This window comes from Phocoena phocoena, chromosome 20, assembly GCF_963924675.1.
Source record: "Phocoena phocoena chromosome 20, mPhoPho1.1, whole genome shotgun sequence".
NCBI classification, from domain to species: domain Eukaryota; kingdom Metazoa; phylum Chordata; class Mammalia; order Artiodactyla; family Phocoenidae; genus Phocoena; species Phocoena phocoena.
Window position 1 is genome coordinate 45,074,495 of NC_089238.1, and position 18,896 is coordinate 45,093,390.

Below are 18,896 nucleotides of genomic sequence, written 5' to 3' on the forward strand. Positions count from 1 at the left end.
AAGACAGTGGTGAGTTCTGGCTCACACAGTACATCTAATCTAGCTAAGCCTCTAAATTGTTCCCCTCCCCTCTCCCCATTGGTTGTTTCCCATAATCTCTGGACTTCCAAGCAAGATTAGCTACCTCTCACTCCAAATAAAGGCCCAGTTGAAATCATTTTGCAGGTTTCCTCCTCGTTTAGCAGAATGAAATTTTGAAAACTTGGTTCACCAACTGTTCCTTGAGCACCTCCAATGTACTGGGCTCAATGCCACCATCTACTTTCATACCTCGGTTCCATGACACGCACACGTGCCTACAGGGTGGCAGAAGTGAACTTCTCTGAGTGTGTTCTCTCCGTGTGATATTGTCTCCCTGGTACATCACACACCACAAGAGCACGTTAGTCACTCAGAACACTTTCCCGTGTGTGATTCACTGGGTCTGAGTTTTTCCTCTGCTACTTAAAAAGATTCGACTTTAGGCAAGTTCACCTCTCCAAGGCAGGTGGTTTTTTCTCGATTGTTAAATGGAGATAATAGTCTCTCTCTCAACAGCTGTGAGCTAAAATGAGATGATGTCAACAAATGCTTCCTTAGCTCAGTACTGGACCCGGCACAGTGAGCACTCAATGAAATGTCAACCATTGGGCGAGCCACTTAGCCTTCTTGAACCTTCATTTCATCTGTAAAATGTGAGTAAGAAATCTTGACCTGCCAACCTGCCAAGTGGTAGTAACTAAGGCAAGTTTTGCTAAGGCATTTTGATGTCGCTACAGTGATTTGAGAGGAGCTGAGCTGGACCAGTGCACCACACAGGGGTCGCAGTGGCCAAAGTCCTCATTTTTCCAAGCCCCGGACCCAGACACGGGCAAAGCTCTACTCAGGGTGTGTTTCAGGGAATAAATCCTAGGTGAGAATAGTGTGTGTTGGGAAGTTTTTGGGGGGGGGCGGTTCGGGTGGGAAATGGGTTGTTTGATTTTTGCTGCTGTTAGACTTGTCTTACCACTCAGTGAAAACTCTGCGGGACTCCAGCCACTGCCTCGGGCTAAGGTGGTGGAGCAGAAGCGGCTTCCCGTGGCACTGGTGTTTGTATTTTAAGCTAGCAGTGTAGACTTCTAGTTGTTGTTTTCCTCCAAGCTTTACTTTTTTTTTTTTTTTTCAAGCTTTACTTTTTGTAAAAGTAGAATCTAGATATTTTCTCATTTCTGTTTGAGGTTTAGTTTTGATCCTTCACCTTGGATAGGTTCTATAAGAACTAGCAATAGGAAGGATTTAAGAGGAGAGAGGAAAGGTAATATATTCCAGAGAAAAGAGTCAGCAAACATGCAGGGGTAAAAATGGCCAACACACATCAGAGGAAAATGACATTGGCTGAATTTTTTTAATAGCCACTTTGGCATACATTGAAACGGGCTTATGTTTGCTGATTTCTTACTAACTGTATAGACAGTCTGAGATTTCTGTCAAAATTGCTGTTTTTAGAAGTGTACTAAAAATTTGGTTTGAACTTATTAATAGTTTAATCTCATTTATAATATGAAAATAAAACAATGTTATAAAAAAAGATGGCAACTAGAAAAACTACCCTTTATAATAAGAACATGTATATTTCTAGTTGCATCTTACATGAATGGAATATCTGAGGCTAGTTGTAAAGTATAAGCACAGCTATAAAACTTTAGGTTAACATTACTGAAAGAACTTTATTTTTGAGATTCAGTGTTAATGATCTGTTACATTATGGAAACAATTCAGAATTGTGAGAGATTACAATCGACCTTTGAAGGCCTACTCTGTAGGGCGCTGGAAGGGATGCAGAAATAAAGAAGGCTCCAAAACGCCTGTATAGTCTAGTAAAGTCAACTGCTTTATCTTTGTACTCAGCTGAATAACACGTTTAAGAAGTTTATGAATTTTATTTCTCACTATTTGGAGGCGTCATATTTCAGGAAATTATAAAATATTTCAGGAAAGTGAATTCCAATCAAATGACTTGAAATAAGAGAGCAACTAGCTTGGAAAGGTGGCAAAAACCATTTTATCTGAGCCCTATCCCAGGAATCCCGAGGAGGAACATGCATGCCAAAAGCACCTACCTGTCTTCAGGTTTCAGGGATCCAACCTCTGGGACCCATACAGTCATGGTATACTGTCGAATGGGCAGGAGAGTTTTCTTCCAGGAGAGAGCCAGAATGTAATTACTCATTTGGAATCTAATCACACAAATGCTTTATAATCATTCCCCTGGGATCAAATACAGGGGGAAACGGCATGTTTTTCTTAGTGACTTTAGTTTGGTCAGGCAAGCTACTTCCACTGTAACACTGGGCCTGCTACCCCTGATGTGTTGTTCTCATCTTTCAGAATTTCTCTGGCTACTCAGTATTATTACCTTACCATTTGGTAAGAGAGTCAAACCATAAGCGTATATGCAAACTTCCAGTGTTGATATTTGTAGCGAAGGTGGAGGTATTTTTTTTCTAGCTCTCAGCCAACAAAGACATTGATAGAAAAATGGGATGATCATCTAGCTTTGCATTGGTGCCAAAGGGAACATTTGTAAAATCAAGTACATGAAAACCACATTTATGTAATGTGGTGTTTGAGAGAAATAAGGAAGCTGCGTTGACTTTTAGGTTCCAGTAGTAGATCTCAGAGTATCCCAGACCACAGGTATTCTGGTGCATCATTATAATTGCCGTGCTGTTCTTGGCTGTCCTTGTAGTGCTTCTGTTCTCGGTAGCTCCGCAGGGCCAGCACCACGCTGGCGCCATACATCACCACGAGAAGACAAGCAAAGGTGGCTGCTGCTCCATCAGTGCCTGCCAGCTGGCAGTTCATCCAGGTGAGACCCCTGCGGGCATAGACCCTCTCTCTTGTCCTGCAGGTGTCTGTGGCATTGATCCGCAAGGCCGCGTGGAGGTAAAGGCCGATGCCTACGCAGTAGCCCAATGCCGCGAGGAGGCTGAAGGCGGCCTCAAAAAGGAGCCACTTCCCCGGCAGTTTGTTTAGACTCTTGGCTCCTTGGAGTAAAACACCCAAGGTGAGGACACCCAGCCCCAGAGAAACAGCCACGCCGCTGTATATCAGGGGCGCCCGGAGGATCGTGTACTGCTGGTCCAGCTGCCGAACCTGCTCCAGCTCAGTGCCCTCAAACGGTGAGTAATAGCCGTTCCCAAAGCCACCGCCGCTGGCAAAGCTGGCACTGAATCCAGCAAGGACAAAGTAGGAGGCCACGATACACATGAGAACCATCCCATTCAATATCACCTCCACTATCTGTATCACACCTAGGAGGAGAGAGATTGGGAATTTAACACTGACGTCACTTACCCAGGAAAGCTCTCTAGGTCAGGCAAGAGAAATACCACCTGATTGTGAGGACATGGTCAGACTCAACATTAACATCCTTGGTTTTTGTTTTTTAATACTCGTGTTTGAAAATCAAAATGCCACTGTGGAAAAACTTTTGGCCGTTACTTTAAAAACTATACGTACATTTACCATGTGACCTTGCAACTGTACCCCTGAGCATTCATCCTAAGGAAATGAAAACTTTGGTCTACACAAAAACATGTACACAGATGCCACAGTAAACCCTAATGCCCTCCAATGGGCGAATGGTTCAACAATCTGGTACAGCCATCCCCAGGGGAAACTCTACTCAGCAATGAAAAGGTATGAGCAGCTGATACTCAGAACTCAGATGGATCTCAAGGGATTCATGATGAGTGAAAAAAGCCAGTCTCAAAAGGTTACATACTGTATGATTCCATTTACATAACAGTCTCAAAATGAGAACAGATTAGTGGTTGTCAGGGAGGAGTGGGATTGGGGGAGCGAGAGGGGGATGGGTGTGACTGTAAGTGGGGAGCGTAGGGAAGTTCCAGTGATGGAACAGTTCTGTAGCTGATTGTGGCAGTGGTCACACGAATCTACACAGGTGATAAAACCGCACAGACCTACACTCACACAGACATGAGTGCATGTAATACTGGTAAAATCTAACTAAGTTCTGGAGAGTGTCAATTTCCTGGTTGTGATTTTGTACTATAGTCACCACTGGGGAAAACCAGGTTAAGGATACACAGGACCTCTGTTCTATATTAGCAACATTTTGTGAATCTATAATTATTTTAAAGTTTAAAAAAAATCAAAATGACATAAAAGGGCATAAACTGAGAAAAATCACCCATGTCCCTGCCCACCCTGTTCTCTACCCCCAACCACTTTCATTATTTTCTGATATAACTTTCCAGCGTTCGTTTATGCAAGTAAAAGCACTCAAATCTGAATTTCATCCCCCCTTTCCCTGCTTGTGTCACAGGGAGGACACCACACACACTGCTCTGCATTGTGCTTTACTCTTCCTGGAGATGTTTTCAGATCAGCTCCTACAGTGTCCACATGCTCTGTTACGTGGCCTCTAAGCCCGCTGTGTGGGTGGACCAGTCTATTCAGCCAGGATCCTACTGCTGGATACTTGGCCTCTTCACTTGGGGGGGGGGTTCTTACAAGTTTAAGGAACCCACAAATGCCATGAGGCAGTGGAAGCCAAGAGGTGAATGGAGATGAATGTCGACTTGTCCAAAGTACCCTTTCATTTGTCACTGACAGGGGCTCCAGCCTCTCGTTAGGCATCTTCCTGGGCGAAGGTCTCCTGTTGTTCTCTCAGGGGTCAGAGATGAGAATTAAGAGAAAAGCATATGAACGTAGAGTGGGAATGCCAGGCTCACATCCCCACTCTTTACTGCCTTGTGACCGTGCCCAAGTCACTGACTCTAAGCCTCAGACACTTCATCTGACAAATGAAGGTAATGCCTCCCTGTCTTATCCCACAGGGCTGGGATGAGGCCCAAATGAAAGCAAGTATGTGAAAATACCTGGAAAATTATAAAATGTTATACAAGTGGACGGTGATACTACCCATTAACATATATAAAATGGAAGGAGAGGGGACTTCCCTGGTGGTGCAATGGTCAAGAATCCACGTGCCAATGCAGGGGACATGGGTTTGATCCCTGGTCCAGGAAGATCCCACATGCCGCAGAGCAACTAAGCCCGTGAGCCACAACTACTGAGCCTGTGCTCTAGAGCCTGCATGCCACAACTACTGAGCCCGCATGCCACAACTACTAAGCCCACATGCTGCAACTAATGAAGCCTGGGCGCCTAGAGCTTGTGCTCCGCAACAAAAGTAGCCATCACAATGAGAAGCCTGGGCACTGAAATGAAGAGTAGCCCCAGCTCGCCGCAACTAGAGAAAGCCCGTGTGCAGCAATGAAGACCCAATGCGGCCAAAAAAAATAAAATAAAGGGGATTAATAAGAGATTTAAGAAGAAAAGGGACAGGGACTTCCTTGGTGTCCAGTGGGGAAAACTCCACGCTCCCAATGCAGGGGGCCTGGCGTTCAATCCCTGGTTGGGGATAGATCCCGCATGCCGCAATTAAGACCTGGTGCAGCCAAAATAAATAAATATTAAAAAAAAAGAAGAAGAAGAAGAAAAGGGACAAATTTATGAAAAGCATGGTTTCCCAGAAGTCAGGAAAACCCTCTGATACACAAGGGGGTACCACAACGTTTATAAACTGGGCAGCTAAAGACCAGTATGTCTCATGTACTTAGGCAACAGCTACTGAGCTTGCCGATTCCATCTCCTGCTGGGCCCACACAAATTCCTAGGAGGTCCACGGAACGCAGCAGTTACGGGCTCTGACAGTTGAGAAGCTACATTCCTCTAATTTAAATCTGAAAATAACATCAGACCAGAACTGCCCACTCTCCTCCCAGGCACCATAAGCTACTGGCTACTCTCTCCCTACAAGCAGCGCAAATTAATTGACCCAGACATCATTCTAATTCACAGGGAGTGGCTATCTCCCCCACCCAACTCCTTTCTCTGCCTTGGTTTTCCTTCTGCATGCAGTTAATCTCTCACCCCCTGAAGGGAAGCAGGGATACCGTGCTACTACAAGATGTGGGCAACCTGAATGTTTCCTTCTGGGACAAGATTCTGCCAAAACAGCAGCGGCATAATCCACGCAGCCCATATCTGCCAGGCTGAAATGTAATATATCTATTGATAGATCTTGTCAACCACTCCACTGACTGCAACAATCAAGAGGAATAATGGTCTGTTGCTGGGGCCAATGATGAAGAAATATGGCCACTGGATATTATCAGAGCACCAGCCAGGCCTGACCTGGCTTTGCTGAAAACATCGAACAGGTTCAAGTATTTCCAAGCATGTTGTTAGTGCAGAAAGATTCACAGACATCAGGAGAAAAGAAAAGAGTGGGCTACTAGAGCTAGCGGTTTATCCCTATGGAGGGATAAACTGTAGAGGGAAGTGGAAACTGAAACAGACAGGAGACTTTTATTGTAAAATAGCATCTTTTGGGGTGAGGCTGCTTTTGTGGCTGATCATTTAATACTCTGCTTAACTAAACATCTACTATCTGCCTTTTCACTGTAAATGTGAAAAAACTGAGGAAAGCAAATCAAATTAAAACATATTTTTCTAAAATAAGACTAAGACATGTGCAGTCAAGTCTTACATAAAATGAAAAAAAATTTTTAATTTCCTCTCCAGAAGCAAATACTGTTAATACATTCTTATATATTCTTCAAGAAGTTTTCTAATCATATACAAGCAACAGTATGTATTTCCTTTTGTAAACCCAAATGGAACTCATCTTTTAAATGTGACAAGAAAATAATATTATAAACATATTGTAAAGAGAACCATCACCTCCAAATTAAAATTTTTCTTTGGATTTTTATTGGAGTCATATAAAGCAAAGAACATATTCACTTGTACCAAGAATATATTATAATGGGCCATAAGTCCTAATTTAACATGCAGTAAGAACCCATGAAGTTGTCTGGCCAAAAGTAGCATACTTATCCTGGGAAAGATTTTACTTTCTTTAATTTTGGATGGATCCTGAATTCCAGATGTCGGGTTGAATGCGTCGTACAATGGTACATTTACAAGAGGTACAAAACACTTATTGAGCTTTCAAGCCCATTGTAAGGGGCTTGTTAGAATACCTCCTTTGCAACCCAGTGAATTAATCTGATTCCTCTTTCCTCAGCCCACATCTCCCTCCAGCTTACATCTTACAGCCACAGTTTCCCAGGCATCCCCATCCCCTGCCATCCAGAGCATTAAGGAAGTGAAGGGCCTAGAGTTCAGTGAGGAAAAAATTCGAGGCTAATCTGCTTAAGACCGCTGTGTTTAGAGAACTTCAGGCTGAAATGTTTTTTCATGTCTGTGTGGCTTTTCGTGAACTCTGAGGATAAGTTTCTTCAAATTCACTTGGTTATCTCCCTTTATTCACTCAAGAAGTGCATTTTGCTGCAGCATATGCCTTTTCCTTGTGGGTCTTGGGCTCTAGTTTCGGTTGTTTTTTGTTGTTGTTTTGTTTTTGTTTTTTAAAGTAATTATGGTTGGTCCCTCGCCAACAGAGGGCTCCAGGACCAGGGTTTATTACATCAGGCAGTGCTGCTCTATGTACCCTGGAGCTAGGCCCAGCAAACTAAAATTGGTCTGTTACTTTCCAAGGGTTGGCAAGTTCTGCAACAAAATATTCCACGAAAGACAGTGGTTCAGAGTAACTTCCATCACTCAAGTTTTTCGGAACTTTTTTATTTTTTTTTTGCAGTACGCGGGCCTCTCACTGTTGTGGCCTCTCCCGTTGCGGAGCACAGGCTCCAGACGCGCAGGCTCAGCGGCCATGGCTCCGCGGCATGTGGGATCTTCCCGGACCCGGGGCACGAACCCGCGTCGCCTGCATTGGCAGGCGGACTCTCAACCACTGCGCCACCAGGGAAGCCCTGGAACGTTTTAAAAAGCCTAAAACTCCAGCATTTCCGCAGGCTTCTCTTTCAGCTTCCTAACCTTTCGGTAACCCCTTATGGCCAGCACGGCCCCCAGGGCAAAGACCCCGATGCCCAGGGCAGCAAAGATTCCAGCACCTATGTCTCCCCCATGGAAATTGCAGCTGAAGCCACTGTATCCTTTCCTCTGGTACAGCGCCTCCCTCTCCTTACACACGGGAGAGGCGTAGGCAGCCGAGAGGTAGTGGAAGTAGAAGTACAAGGCTGGGATGTATGCCCCAGCAATGAGCACGTCCAACAAGCCTTCAATCACCAGCCACAGGGGGCAATGCCACGGGACCCGCAGGACGCCCATGGCGATGAGGAGGCAGCAGAAGGCCATGAGGGCTCCGCTGCAGGCCATTGCCACGGTGACCATGGGCAGCTTTAGCTGGTAGAACTGGACGTCCAGCTGCTGCGCTTTCTCCCCGTCAGCACCATCGAAACCACTGTAAGCCCCTCCGTACTGGTAGTAGTAAATGCCCCCCAGGCTGGTGATGCCCGTGTAGCCCCCTGTGGAACTGTAAGACACAGAGCTGCAGGCCAGGATCAGCAAGTTCAGGAGAACCTCCAGCATTTGGCAGCAGGCTGCAAAAGAAGGGCGTGTTACCATTTTGAGAGATGCTACTTTGCACTTGGAGACTTCCACCTTGAGGCTTATCTTCCCCGTGGCAGCTCACACCACAGCCAGCTCTTTATTCTGCCCCCTGGAAGGCCTGAGCAGCCAAAGCTACATGATTAGCATTAGATGGTAGCAGGGAACTGTGGTCTCCAGAAATGATGTCAGAGGTACTTTGGACTCCAAAGGGTTAACTCTCAAAAGAGCAAAGCAGCCTGCTCCAGGTGGGCTGCAGGACGATGCAGGCAGAAATCAGGCCAGTGAGCAGAAAGAAAGGTGTCCTTTATGGAAGCCAAGAACATTCTCTGCCCTAGCCCTTCCCTGCCAAGAAGACTGAAAAATAGTTATATCCTCTTTAGATATGTTTTGTGGCCATCTTCAGTTTGAAAGAGGAAATTTCTCCAAATTTGAAGGAACTTATAGTGCTTAAAAAATATAATGACGTTAGAAAAAAAGCATGGAAGTTATCCATCACAATGTTAACCGTCGTTCACATATATTAGGGATAGGAAAGGTTAAGTTAATTAAACCTATAAGGCTTACTGAATTAGAGAAACATAATTGGTTTTACTGTTCTTAGACTTTAATTCAATAAGTATGTTTTAAAGTTTAATTTTGTTTTCTTTTCGTTTCCCTAAAGAGCACATCTGGGCTGTGATATTTTTCCAGGGCTGGAGTTTTTCAGGACTCTTGGCTGCTTTATCTTGGACGATGAAAGAGCCCCAGATCTTCCACCAAAGCTGGCTACTTTCCTTAAAGTCAGCTTTACTGTTATATAACTTATACACAACAAAATGACCCGCGTTAAGCAAACAGCTTAGTAAGTTTTGACAACTGTGTATGCCATGTAATCATAATCAAGATATAGACTGTTTTCATCCCCCCAGAAAGTTCCCTAGTCACCCCTTGTGGTCAACCCCTCACCTTCCTCCTCAGGCCACCACTGATCTGCTCTCTGTCATTAGGAACTAGGTTTGTCTTTCTCGAATTTCATGCAAATGGAATCATACAGTTAATGCACTCTTCTGTGTGTTACTTCTTTCTCTCAGCATAATATAAAGCTGGGTGCTTCTGAGCTGGGAGTTGTACGTGCTGACATAGGCTCAGTCCCATAAGCACTGAGTTAGGGTATTAAATAAGCATATAAAAGGGGGAGGGAGAATGCAAGTTGGGGGGCAAAACCCCCACCACTGCCCTCTGAACCTTTTCAGTGTGGTCACAAGTCAATGCCACTGGCAGTGAGAAGCCATCTCAAAACCTAAACCTCCAGGCTCTGAGTGAGAGACAGCACCACTGACTATAGAGATTACAACGTTTGGAGAGAGAATGAAATTAAATTTTTAAGGATGGTTTGCAAGTAAGGGAAACATCAAGCCCTTGCATGAAGCTGAATGCAAACATCACCCTTTTTTTTTTTTCTTCACAATTTCCTTGTTACACTGGCCTAGCTCTCCTTTTACAATCTTCTCCATCATGATTTGAGCACCAAAGGTCTAAAGAAAGAGGAAAAGGACAAAAGGGAAAGCGGAAGCTGCTCCAAATGCAAATCATCGGAGGGAGCCAGGAGGGGAGCAGGCCATGTACCTTCTCCCCAGGGAACTTGTAATTCCTCACCAGTCCCTCCAAATAATAAACCTATAACACAACCTATATATGACAGGATTCCTAGTGATCTGATATGCACATGTGACGTCTGTACTTGCTGTTTATCTGATCTTTATCCTCAGCCTTTAAAGATTTTAGTAGCTGAGGAGTCCTGCCCGTAACCGTGAATTCGGGGCTTATCTATTTTTGTCAGTGTTCCACTGAACTTCCTAAGGGTGACTCGGCCCAAACTGCAGGGTCTCCCTAGGAAGTTAGAGAGAGCCACGGCTGCCTCCCATTTTTGCCAGTTTGCCGGAGGAGGACATGATTTCACTGATGAGGAAAAGAAATCACAAAAGATCTACTCTAAGACGAGGCTGAAAATCTTCAGGTGACCTTTACCCAGGTGTGAATTTCCTGTTTGAGACAAGTTCCCAGTGTTTAATGGCTGTTGCTCTCAACACAACACAGCATTGTGTATTTATATGGGTCCCTGCGTGTCCAGAGATCTTTATAAGCCCTCATTTGTTAGCTTCTGACTGCTGAACTATCCTTTCACTATCTTGACTCAGAAACCCAACATCTAGGCCCAACCAAATAGCCAGAAGCAATCAGAGCTAAATCAGGGGCCTCAAGCTCTGCCCTCTCCTCTTGGTAAATCAGTCGCTGAAGAATACCTCTAGAGAGAAACCTGTTAAAGAGCGTCTGGCTTGTTCCTATTCTTTATATCATCGAGAAAAGAAGGTCAAGCACGTAAACCACTTCAGGCCTTAGAGTCAGGCTCTAACTTTCAATTCCAGCTCTTCCACTTAACTGCTGTGTGACTTTATATAACTTACTGTACCTCTCTGAGCCTCAGGAGTTATTGAGAGAATTAAAAGCAACGGGGTGTGCCAACATACGTAAACTAGAGCGAGGATTCTTGTACCTGGATTGCCTAGAGCTCTTCCATGAAAGTTCTACATAATCCCATAATAATTTATCTCATTGTAATCACTCTAAGAGACATCTTCAGGGGCTTCCCTGGTGGCACAGTGGTTAAGAATTCCCCTGCCAATGCAGGGGACACGGGTTCAAGCCCTGGTCCGGGAAGATCCCACATGCCACAGAGCAACTAAGCCCGTGTGCCACAACTACTGAGCCTATGCCCTAGAGCCCGCAAGCCACAACTACTGAGCCCATGTGCCACTACTGAAGCCTGCACACCTAAAGCCTGTGCTCCACAACAAGAGAAGCTACCGCAATGAGAAGCCCGCACACCACAATGAAGAGTAGCCCCTGCTCGCCGCAACTAGAGAAAGCCCGCACGCAGAAATGAAGACCCAATGCAGCCAAAAATAAATACATAAAAAAGAGACATCTTCAGGTATAAGTTCCATGATTTCTCCCCCTTAGGCCAAGAAGTTTTCCCCTCTTAGTCATAGGTAGCTGAGGAAAATTTCTTACCCAATCATGTGAGCCATAAGGGTAAGATTTTCTTCACCCTGACAAACCAGATTTTCTTCATTGTTGGCAAGGCCAGGCCTGGTGCTAGGATGGGAACTCTGGGAAACCACACTTGGAGCTGACACATGATATTATTTAAGTGTTCTTCATACTGTGGATTCTAATAAGTGTGGTTTTTTGTTTTTGTTTGTTTTCAATGAAATAGAAGTTACTGCCCTTCGTAGGTGATGGCGTGTTGTTTCATGACGCGTGTGTGCACATGTGTGCACATGTGAACTTGTTCTTAATGTGAAACCTATTTCTTACTGTGGGTCTCAGTCAACAACATTTAAAAGCCATAATGGCAGGTTTAGGCATCAGATCTCCTGTCCTGTGGCATGAGCTCAACCTGGCTGCCATCTCCGGTGATCTCTCTTTAACTCGGCCTGCCTTGCCAGAGGGGTCCCCCTCTGACAGCCGGCAACTCAGAGCTGGCTCTGAAAACTGCAGGCACGACTGCCTCACCACATCCGGGCCCATCCGAGGAGAAACACGGGAAACCTAGCTGCCCCTTTCAGATGTTCCTACCCTTCTTTAGAAAGTGTGAACTTCACGCAGGTATGAAAACGAAAATACGAGGAAACCAAAAGGGAAGTCGGCTTGAATTTTTGCTCCATCATCTCGGACCCCGTCCAGAACCACCAGCAACGGTAAGTAATTGGTCAGACTGCCTTCAAAATGGCTCACCTCTCGCGGTGCACAGGTATCTGCACTTGTGGCATTCCAGGAGCCCTTCAGCCTCTGACTGGTAATATTCCACTTCCTGTACTCCAGGCCTGGGGGTCGAAAGCGGATATCTCCCTGAAGTGGGCTCACTATAATCAAACACATGTGTGGCCATTAGCGGGCTTCAAATTCAATAGCTTGTTCAGCATTAGAACTCTGGACACCTCACGCTGGGCTCAGACATTAAAGAATGCACAGAACAGAAAATCTGCCACAGATTTCATATTCCAGAGGATTTTCTGGTTTATTGGCTATACAAGGCCTGCAAACACTTGGCCCAGTTCTGCTAATTAAGCACGTCACTTATCTCAGTAATTCTGAGCCCCGCCTCCCATGCTGGCTTGGCCTGCGGGGGATATCTAACAGGTAGCTGGGAGCCACCTGGGGGAGCTTTTCAGTTCAGTGAGGACTAGGCCCTCTTCAAAACTAGTTTGCATTCACAAGACTGATGCCCAGGCTGGCATTCTCTTCCTTCCCTTGTTACTTTGGAAAAGAGTTGAATCCACAATCATTCTCTAGGCTATGGGTGGTACAGACAACTTTGGACATCTTCACATCTCTCCCTCTTCCTCTGCCAGCCCTGGAATATTCTGTTCCTTCTCCTCACTGCCCCCCCCCCCACCCTTCCCTATCACTTTATCCAGCACATCCTGGGCTTTGTCCAAGATTCAGTGGTGAACGGTGGGGGCTGCATTCTACTAGCTGGGCTCCAGGGATCCTTCTAGAACATAGATCTCACCATGTATTTTTTGCATTTGAAATCCATAAAGTCCAAACTTTAAGCCCGTGCTCATCTCTCTCCACTCACAACCTCATGTTCACAGACCCAGCCATAGTGAACTGCCCCTCTCCCCGCCCCAAAACATGACCTGCATTCCCATGCCTCCAGGTCACCGTGGAAACTACTTCTCTGCTTGAGACAGTCTCTTGCTCCTTCTCCAGAACTCAGCTTTGAGGCTATCTCCTCCAGAAAACATTCCAGAGCCCGGTCAGGGCCCCAGTTCTGTTCTCTTTGTGTCTGTCCCCCCGCTGGAGTGGCACGTTTCACAGGTGCTGCAAATTGGTCTGTTTACTTGTCAGTGTCCTGTGGACACCGTGAGTAGATCTCTGTAGTTTCTGGCCCTACCTCCCATCCATTAAATACATGCTTATTATGTGGAGGAGAGACAGAAATAAATTGCTCTTGGTTTTAAACCACCAACTGTGAGCAGAAGAAGCAAAAGTATTCCCTTCACTAGCTTTGGGGCTTGGCGGGGGTGGGGACAGGGGGGCCAGGACACCAGTTTAGAAGGAAACCTAAACATGAAGCTCTGGATTCTCCCAGGCCTGGCAGTTGCAATGCAGTGTGGCTTTAGGCAGGGAGACAGTAGCCAGTGCCTGTGACTGTAACTGGGCACACCCTTTGTCACAGTTTGGCTAGTTAGTTCTAGATAATGTAACATAAACTCAGGATAATAGCTTTCCCGCTGTGTGGACACAACCAGAAGAGAGACTGGGCTTAAGTCTCCAAGTTCCATAGCAGAGAGGAGCCTGGACTCCTCCTAGGGACGAGGGCAAAAACCAGAAGGCAGTCATCACTCCAGTACCTGCCTGTCTCCTTCTTGGCCTGGCGTCTAATCTGGGCATTCAGTAATATTTGTGGAGTTGGATGGAATGTGCAATGGAAAAGAGACCACTTCCCTAGAGGGGGAGTGGGGTCTAGGACCACCACCTCTCTTTCCTTCCGTCCTTACCCTCTCCCAGCTCAGTCTTCCAGCACGTCACGTTGCTCTCACCCCACAGGCCTTATGGGAACTCTGTTCTACAAGGTAGTGATGGCAAAGTTTGTTCATTCAGGAGGGTGGGGTTTGAAACAATCATGGGGTTTGAATGAGGCTGCCCAGAAAGACCTCACTGACAAAGGGGGAAAAAAAATCTCTGCCCTTTTGTGCAGAGTTTTAGGTACATTCAGTTCTTTGGCTAAAAGTGTATCTTCTCCCAGCTGTCTGGTTTTGAAATGCATATACCCCTGGAGGGGATTACACATTAAACTATTAGCTTTTCATTGGTCTTTTATTAGGCCCGGGCCTCCAGGGAACGGGACTTTGGGGAGGGCTGGTTGTGGAGCACAGGACAAGGGTCTGAAGCCCCAAGGGGCAGTCCTGTGACCACATGGGTGGGGGTCAGAGAGGGGCCTCAGATTAACCCAACCCACCCAATCTCCTTCCCACCCCTTCCCTTTCTAGTCCTGAAGTCCTCTCTTCCTCTTTACCTGGTCCCCGGTCCTTCCACTGCTAAAGGGGAAGTGGGGGGCAGGGGGGTGAAGGGTGTAGGGAGGTGGGGGGTAGGTCTCTGCGTTGTTCATCAGGTTCAGGTCAAGGAGTGTGTTTGTGTGTGGGGGGGGGGGCACTGTAAGGTCTTCCTTCCCTCCCAGGTCACCTCTAAGAGCTCAAAAGGGAAGAATGGCACTTCCTTTAAACCAGCTTCCCAGGACAAGTAGCCGGGACAGCAGAACCGCGCAGAATGGCCTCAGACCCAGGTTTCTTCCGGGGCGAGGTAGAGGGCCCTCGCTGCCCCACCTCACCTTTCTGGTCCTCGGCGTCCGAGGCCCTCCTTCCGCAGGGGCGGTGGCTCCGCGGTTTCCCAAGGCGCGGGCCAGAGGGGCGGGGCCGCGTCCCAGGTCGGCCGCCGGGGTCCGTCCCGCGTCCGACTCTGGCGGGATTGTTCCCAAACTCTTTGTTCACCGCCACGATGGTCCCCGGCCCTGTGTCTGTCCTGGCGGGGTTCCCGGTCCCTCCCCCTATCCCGGTCCTCGTCCCTCCGCCCGCCCCCGTTTCTCTCCCTGCGCCGGTCCCCGGCTCTGTCCCGCTGTCTCTCGGGGTGGCGTTCTCGGTCCGGGCGGGGGTGCCGGTCTGGGTCCCGCTCTCTCGGCCGGGCCCGGGACTCGCGATTCCCCGACGTCTGTTGTTCCATGGCTCTGTTCCGTGTCCCCGCCCCTGAGCGACCCGAGGGCAACAATCCACAAGTTTCCCCGGCAGGTGGCCAAGCCCGGGGGCGGGGCAGGGCGGGGCGGGACGGGACGCTCACCTGCGCGCACGCGCACTAACCCTGCTGCGGGCCAGGAGAGCGTTCACTTGAGCTCGCGCGCCGGCAGGGGACGCTGCTGAGCGCGGCCCGGGGTCTGGGCGCGCGTGCGCCTGGATGGGGTGCGAGCCTGGAGGGGCTTGCTGCTTCACACACAGAGGAGGGGACTCCCGCCCTCCCGCCGTGCCCCGTCGGCCCTGAAGTATCCGCTTCGCGACCCCTCAAGATGGGCTGCCTGGGCTTCCCTGGTGGCGCAGTGGTTGAGAGTCCGCCTGCCGATGCAGGGGACACTGGTTCGTGCCCCGGTCCGGGGAGATCCCACATGCCGCGGAGCTGCTAGGCCCGTGAGCCATGGCCGCTGAGCCTGCGCGTCCGGAGCCTGTGTTCCGCAACGGGAGAGGCCACAACAGTGAGAGGCCTGCATACTGCAAAAAAAAAAAAAGATGGGCTGCCTAGGGAGCTGTGCTCTCAACTTAGCACCTTGGGTATGCTTCCCCAGAGTGTTCACCCATCCGCTCTCTCACCCATCCGTCCACAGCCACCCAGCCGGCCCCCCAGCCACTGTCCGTCTCTTCCTCCCTCTCCTGCTATCCTTACAACAACTATGTTTGGGGGACTTGAGGCCAGTTCATCCAAGAGTCCTGGATTCATAAATGTTTTTTTAAAAAATGATGAACCACACAGAATCGGCAGCCTTTTCTTTTGCCAAGGAAGGATATTTAAAAGCATACAAAATTGCCGTCTATTAATGAATTCTTTCAACGAATATGTGTGAGCCCCTAGCCTAGCAGGCACGGGAGATCCAGCAATGAGCTCTCCTTGTACCGTGCGTCCATTCTACTGTGTGTGGAAAAGGAGAACTGGCAAGAAACAGAGAAGACAATTTGACGTCTAAATTTTGACGAAGCAGGTTTCTTTATATAGATCTGGGAAGGGGACATTTGAGTTGAGTCCTAGAAGAGAAGGAGGCAGCCTTGAGGAGAGCTGAGAGAATGTTCCAGAAAGAGAGAAACCCTGACTTACGCAGAGAGCTGTACAAGAAGGTCACTGTAATCAACTATGCTCCAAAAGTTTTTAAATGAAAAAAAAGAGAATGTCACTGCGAGCAGAGTGAGGGGGCATGAGATGAGGCTGAGAAGTGGAGCAGGAGATGGTGTAGGGTCTTCATGGTGAAGAATCTTCATTTTCAAAGAGCAACAGGGAAATATTGAAGTGTTTTGAAACACTGAGTGGCTTGCTCTGATTTACGTTTTTAAAAAATAAAGATTACTCTGGCTTCTGTGAGGAAGATGGACTACTTGGGCCTGAGAGCACAGTCAAGAGATGAGTTAGGAAGCTACTGAAGAAATCCAGGTGAGGGGTGATGGTGGCTGAGTTGATGGTGAGAAGTGGACAGATCTGGGTTGAAGTTTGGAGGAATAACTTAAAGGATGGGTGGATGGAGGTACCATTTACTGAGATGAGAAGACTGGAGAGAACCAGGTTTGGGGAAACTTGGAGAGTTCCGTTTTGGATGTGTTGAAATCACACGAATTCGTCCCGTGACTTAATGAAGCTCAGGTTCTTTATGTCTCGGCACAGGAGGAATTCAGCGAGAGGCAAAGCGGTAGGTAAGATGTAGATTTGTTAATATAGGATGCTTGTGAAGGATACAGGCGAGCAGGCAAGAGGGCTCTGCCTCGAGAACTAAGTGGGCTACATATTTATAATCAAAGCAAAAGTAGGGAGGGAGAGAAGATTACCTTCTTCCTCATCCTTTGTATAAAGATGTTGCAGGAAAATGGGAGAGGATGGTCATGTCCCAGGTCTCAGGCGAGTTCCTGGGACAGGCCACCAAGTAAGGATCCTTGGCTTAGTGCCGGAAAGAATTCAAGAGCAAGCCATGGTAAAGTGAAAGCAGGTTTATTCTATAGGCAGAATGTAGTCCATCTCAGAAGGAGAGAGCAGCCCTGAAATATGGGGCAGTTAGTTTTTATGGGCTGGGTAATTTCATAGGCTAACGAGTGGGAGGATTATTTGAACAATTTGTGGGGAAGAGGTGGGGATTTCCAGGAATTGGGCCGCTGCCCACTTTTTGGCCTTTTATGGTTGGTCTGAGGACTGTCATGGCACCTGTGAGTGTGTCATTTAGCATATGCTAACATATTATAATAAGCATATAATGAGGCTCAAGGTCTACTGGAAGTCGAATCTTCTGCCATCTTGGGCCTAGTAGGGTCTAACTAGTTTTTGTCATATCCTCAACAGCTATGTTATTCTTTTAAGGAGAGACGGAGTTAAGATAGAGGCCCAGGGAAAACTAACATTTAGAGCTAAAAAGCAAGAGGATTAAGAAGTGAGGAGTGAGATAGGAGGAAACCCAGGTGGGTGGGGTCACCAGGCCTGTCTGCTCAGACACCAACCCCCATCCCACAGAAGCACTCCTGTGAGCTCCAACAGCTTTCTTCCCAGAGTGGAGAAGGTGGGGCCAAATCCTGGGACCTTCTACAAATATTTATTTGCACAAAACCTTGTTCTGAACCCAGAACAACTATGGCTAGAGAAGAGTTCTGTGAACAAGCAGACACAGGATGGTCCTTTCTCTCTCAGACCTTCCCTCTGGGCCTCTGGAACCTTCTTTTTGAGTAAACAAACCCTTATACCAGCTTACCTTTTTGTTTCATTTGCTTTATTTTGTATCTTTACCTTGATAAACATTGTATTTTGCCACATTTGTTCTATCTTTCTCTATATAGCTATAAACTTTTTTTTTTTCAAATCCAAGTTTATTTTATTCTTTTTTTTTTTTTTAAACATCTTTATTGGGGTATAATTGCTTTACAATGGTGTGTTAGTTTCTGCTTTATAACAAAGTGATATAAACTTTTTTTGATGAAACATTGGAGTGTAAGTTCCAGACACATGACTCTCCCCACTGAATACTTACTTACTCAATTTGAATTTGTCTGATCATTTCCTTATGATTAAATTCTAGTTTAATACTTTTGGCAGGAATATTAAAATAGGTGATGTTATATCCTTCTTTGTATGTTCTATCAGGAGGCACAGATGTCAGTTTGTCCCATTATTGGTGATGTTACATTTGATCACTTGGATAAGGTGGTGTCCATCAGCTTCTCCATTTTAAAGGAAACCCCTCCCATTTGTAGTTAATAACTTTGAGACTGTATGTTCCTTCTTAACCTTTCTTGCCTGAATGAATTATTACAATGGTGGTTGCAGAGGTGTAGTTTCTAACTCTATCAATCTTTCTATATTTATTGATTTATTGGCATTCTTCTATAATGAAGAACTTTCCCTTCCATCTTTTGTGATCATCCTGCAGAAGCAGTTTGTACACCCGACCCCCAATTTGGTTCCAATGTCAAGACTGATGATGTCAAAAATGCACCATTGGGGTATGTTTGTTGCTCACATAATGAGGCTTTCTGGTGAGAGCAGAACAGTTTCCCAGGTTGGTTTGAAAATGGCTTGAGAAAGCAGGAAGAGGTGACTAGCTTTGGGGTTTTATTGTAATTTGGGAATAGGACTGGGGTGAAGGTTCTTATGTGTGG

General features: G+C 46.7%; 1 protein-coding gene across 1 annotated transcript; it reads right to left on the reverse strand.

Moving 5' to 3' along the window:
• Nucleotides 1–1,665: 1,665 nt before the first annotated feature.
• On the reverse strand, nucleotides 1,666–15,237 carry MARVELD3 (MARVEL domain containing 3). Its single transcript, XM_065898626.1, has 3 exons — nucleotides 14,843–15,237; nucleotides 12,241–12,368; nucleotides 1,666–3,272 (listed from the first exon to the last, which is right to left on the reverse strand). Exons 1-3 carry the CDS (start codon nucleotides 15,229–15,231, stop codon nucleotides 2,635–2,637), a joined length of 1,155 nt encoding a protein of 384 aa, XP_065754698.1. The 5' UTR covers nucleotides 15,232–15,237; the 3' UTR covers nucleotides 1,666–2,634.
• Between the last annotated feature and the right edge of the window lie 3,659 nt (nucleotides 15,238–18,896).

What these genes read in the sequence shown, in the direction of transcription:
- MARVELD3 (XM_065898626.1), bottom strand. Translation starts at nt 15,231, where the DNA reads ATGGAACAACAGACGTCGGGGAATCGCGAGTCCCGGGCCCGGCCGAGA. An exon ending in GGACGCCGAGGACCAGAAAG is followed by an intron (nt 12,369 to 14,842) that starts GTGAGGTGGGGC and finishes GTTTGATTATAG; the next exon opens with TGAGCCCACTTCAGGGAGAT. An exon ending in ATACCTGTGCACCGCGAGAG is followed by an intron (nt 3,273 to 12,240) that starts GTGAGCCATTTT and finishes CTCTCCTCCTAG; the next exon opens with GTGTGATACAGATAGTGGAG.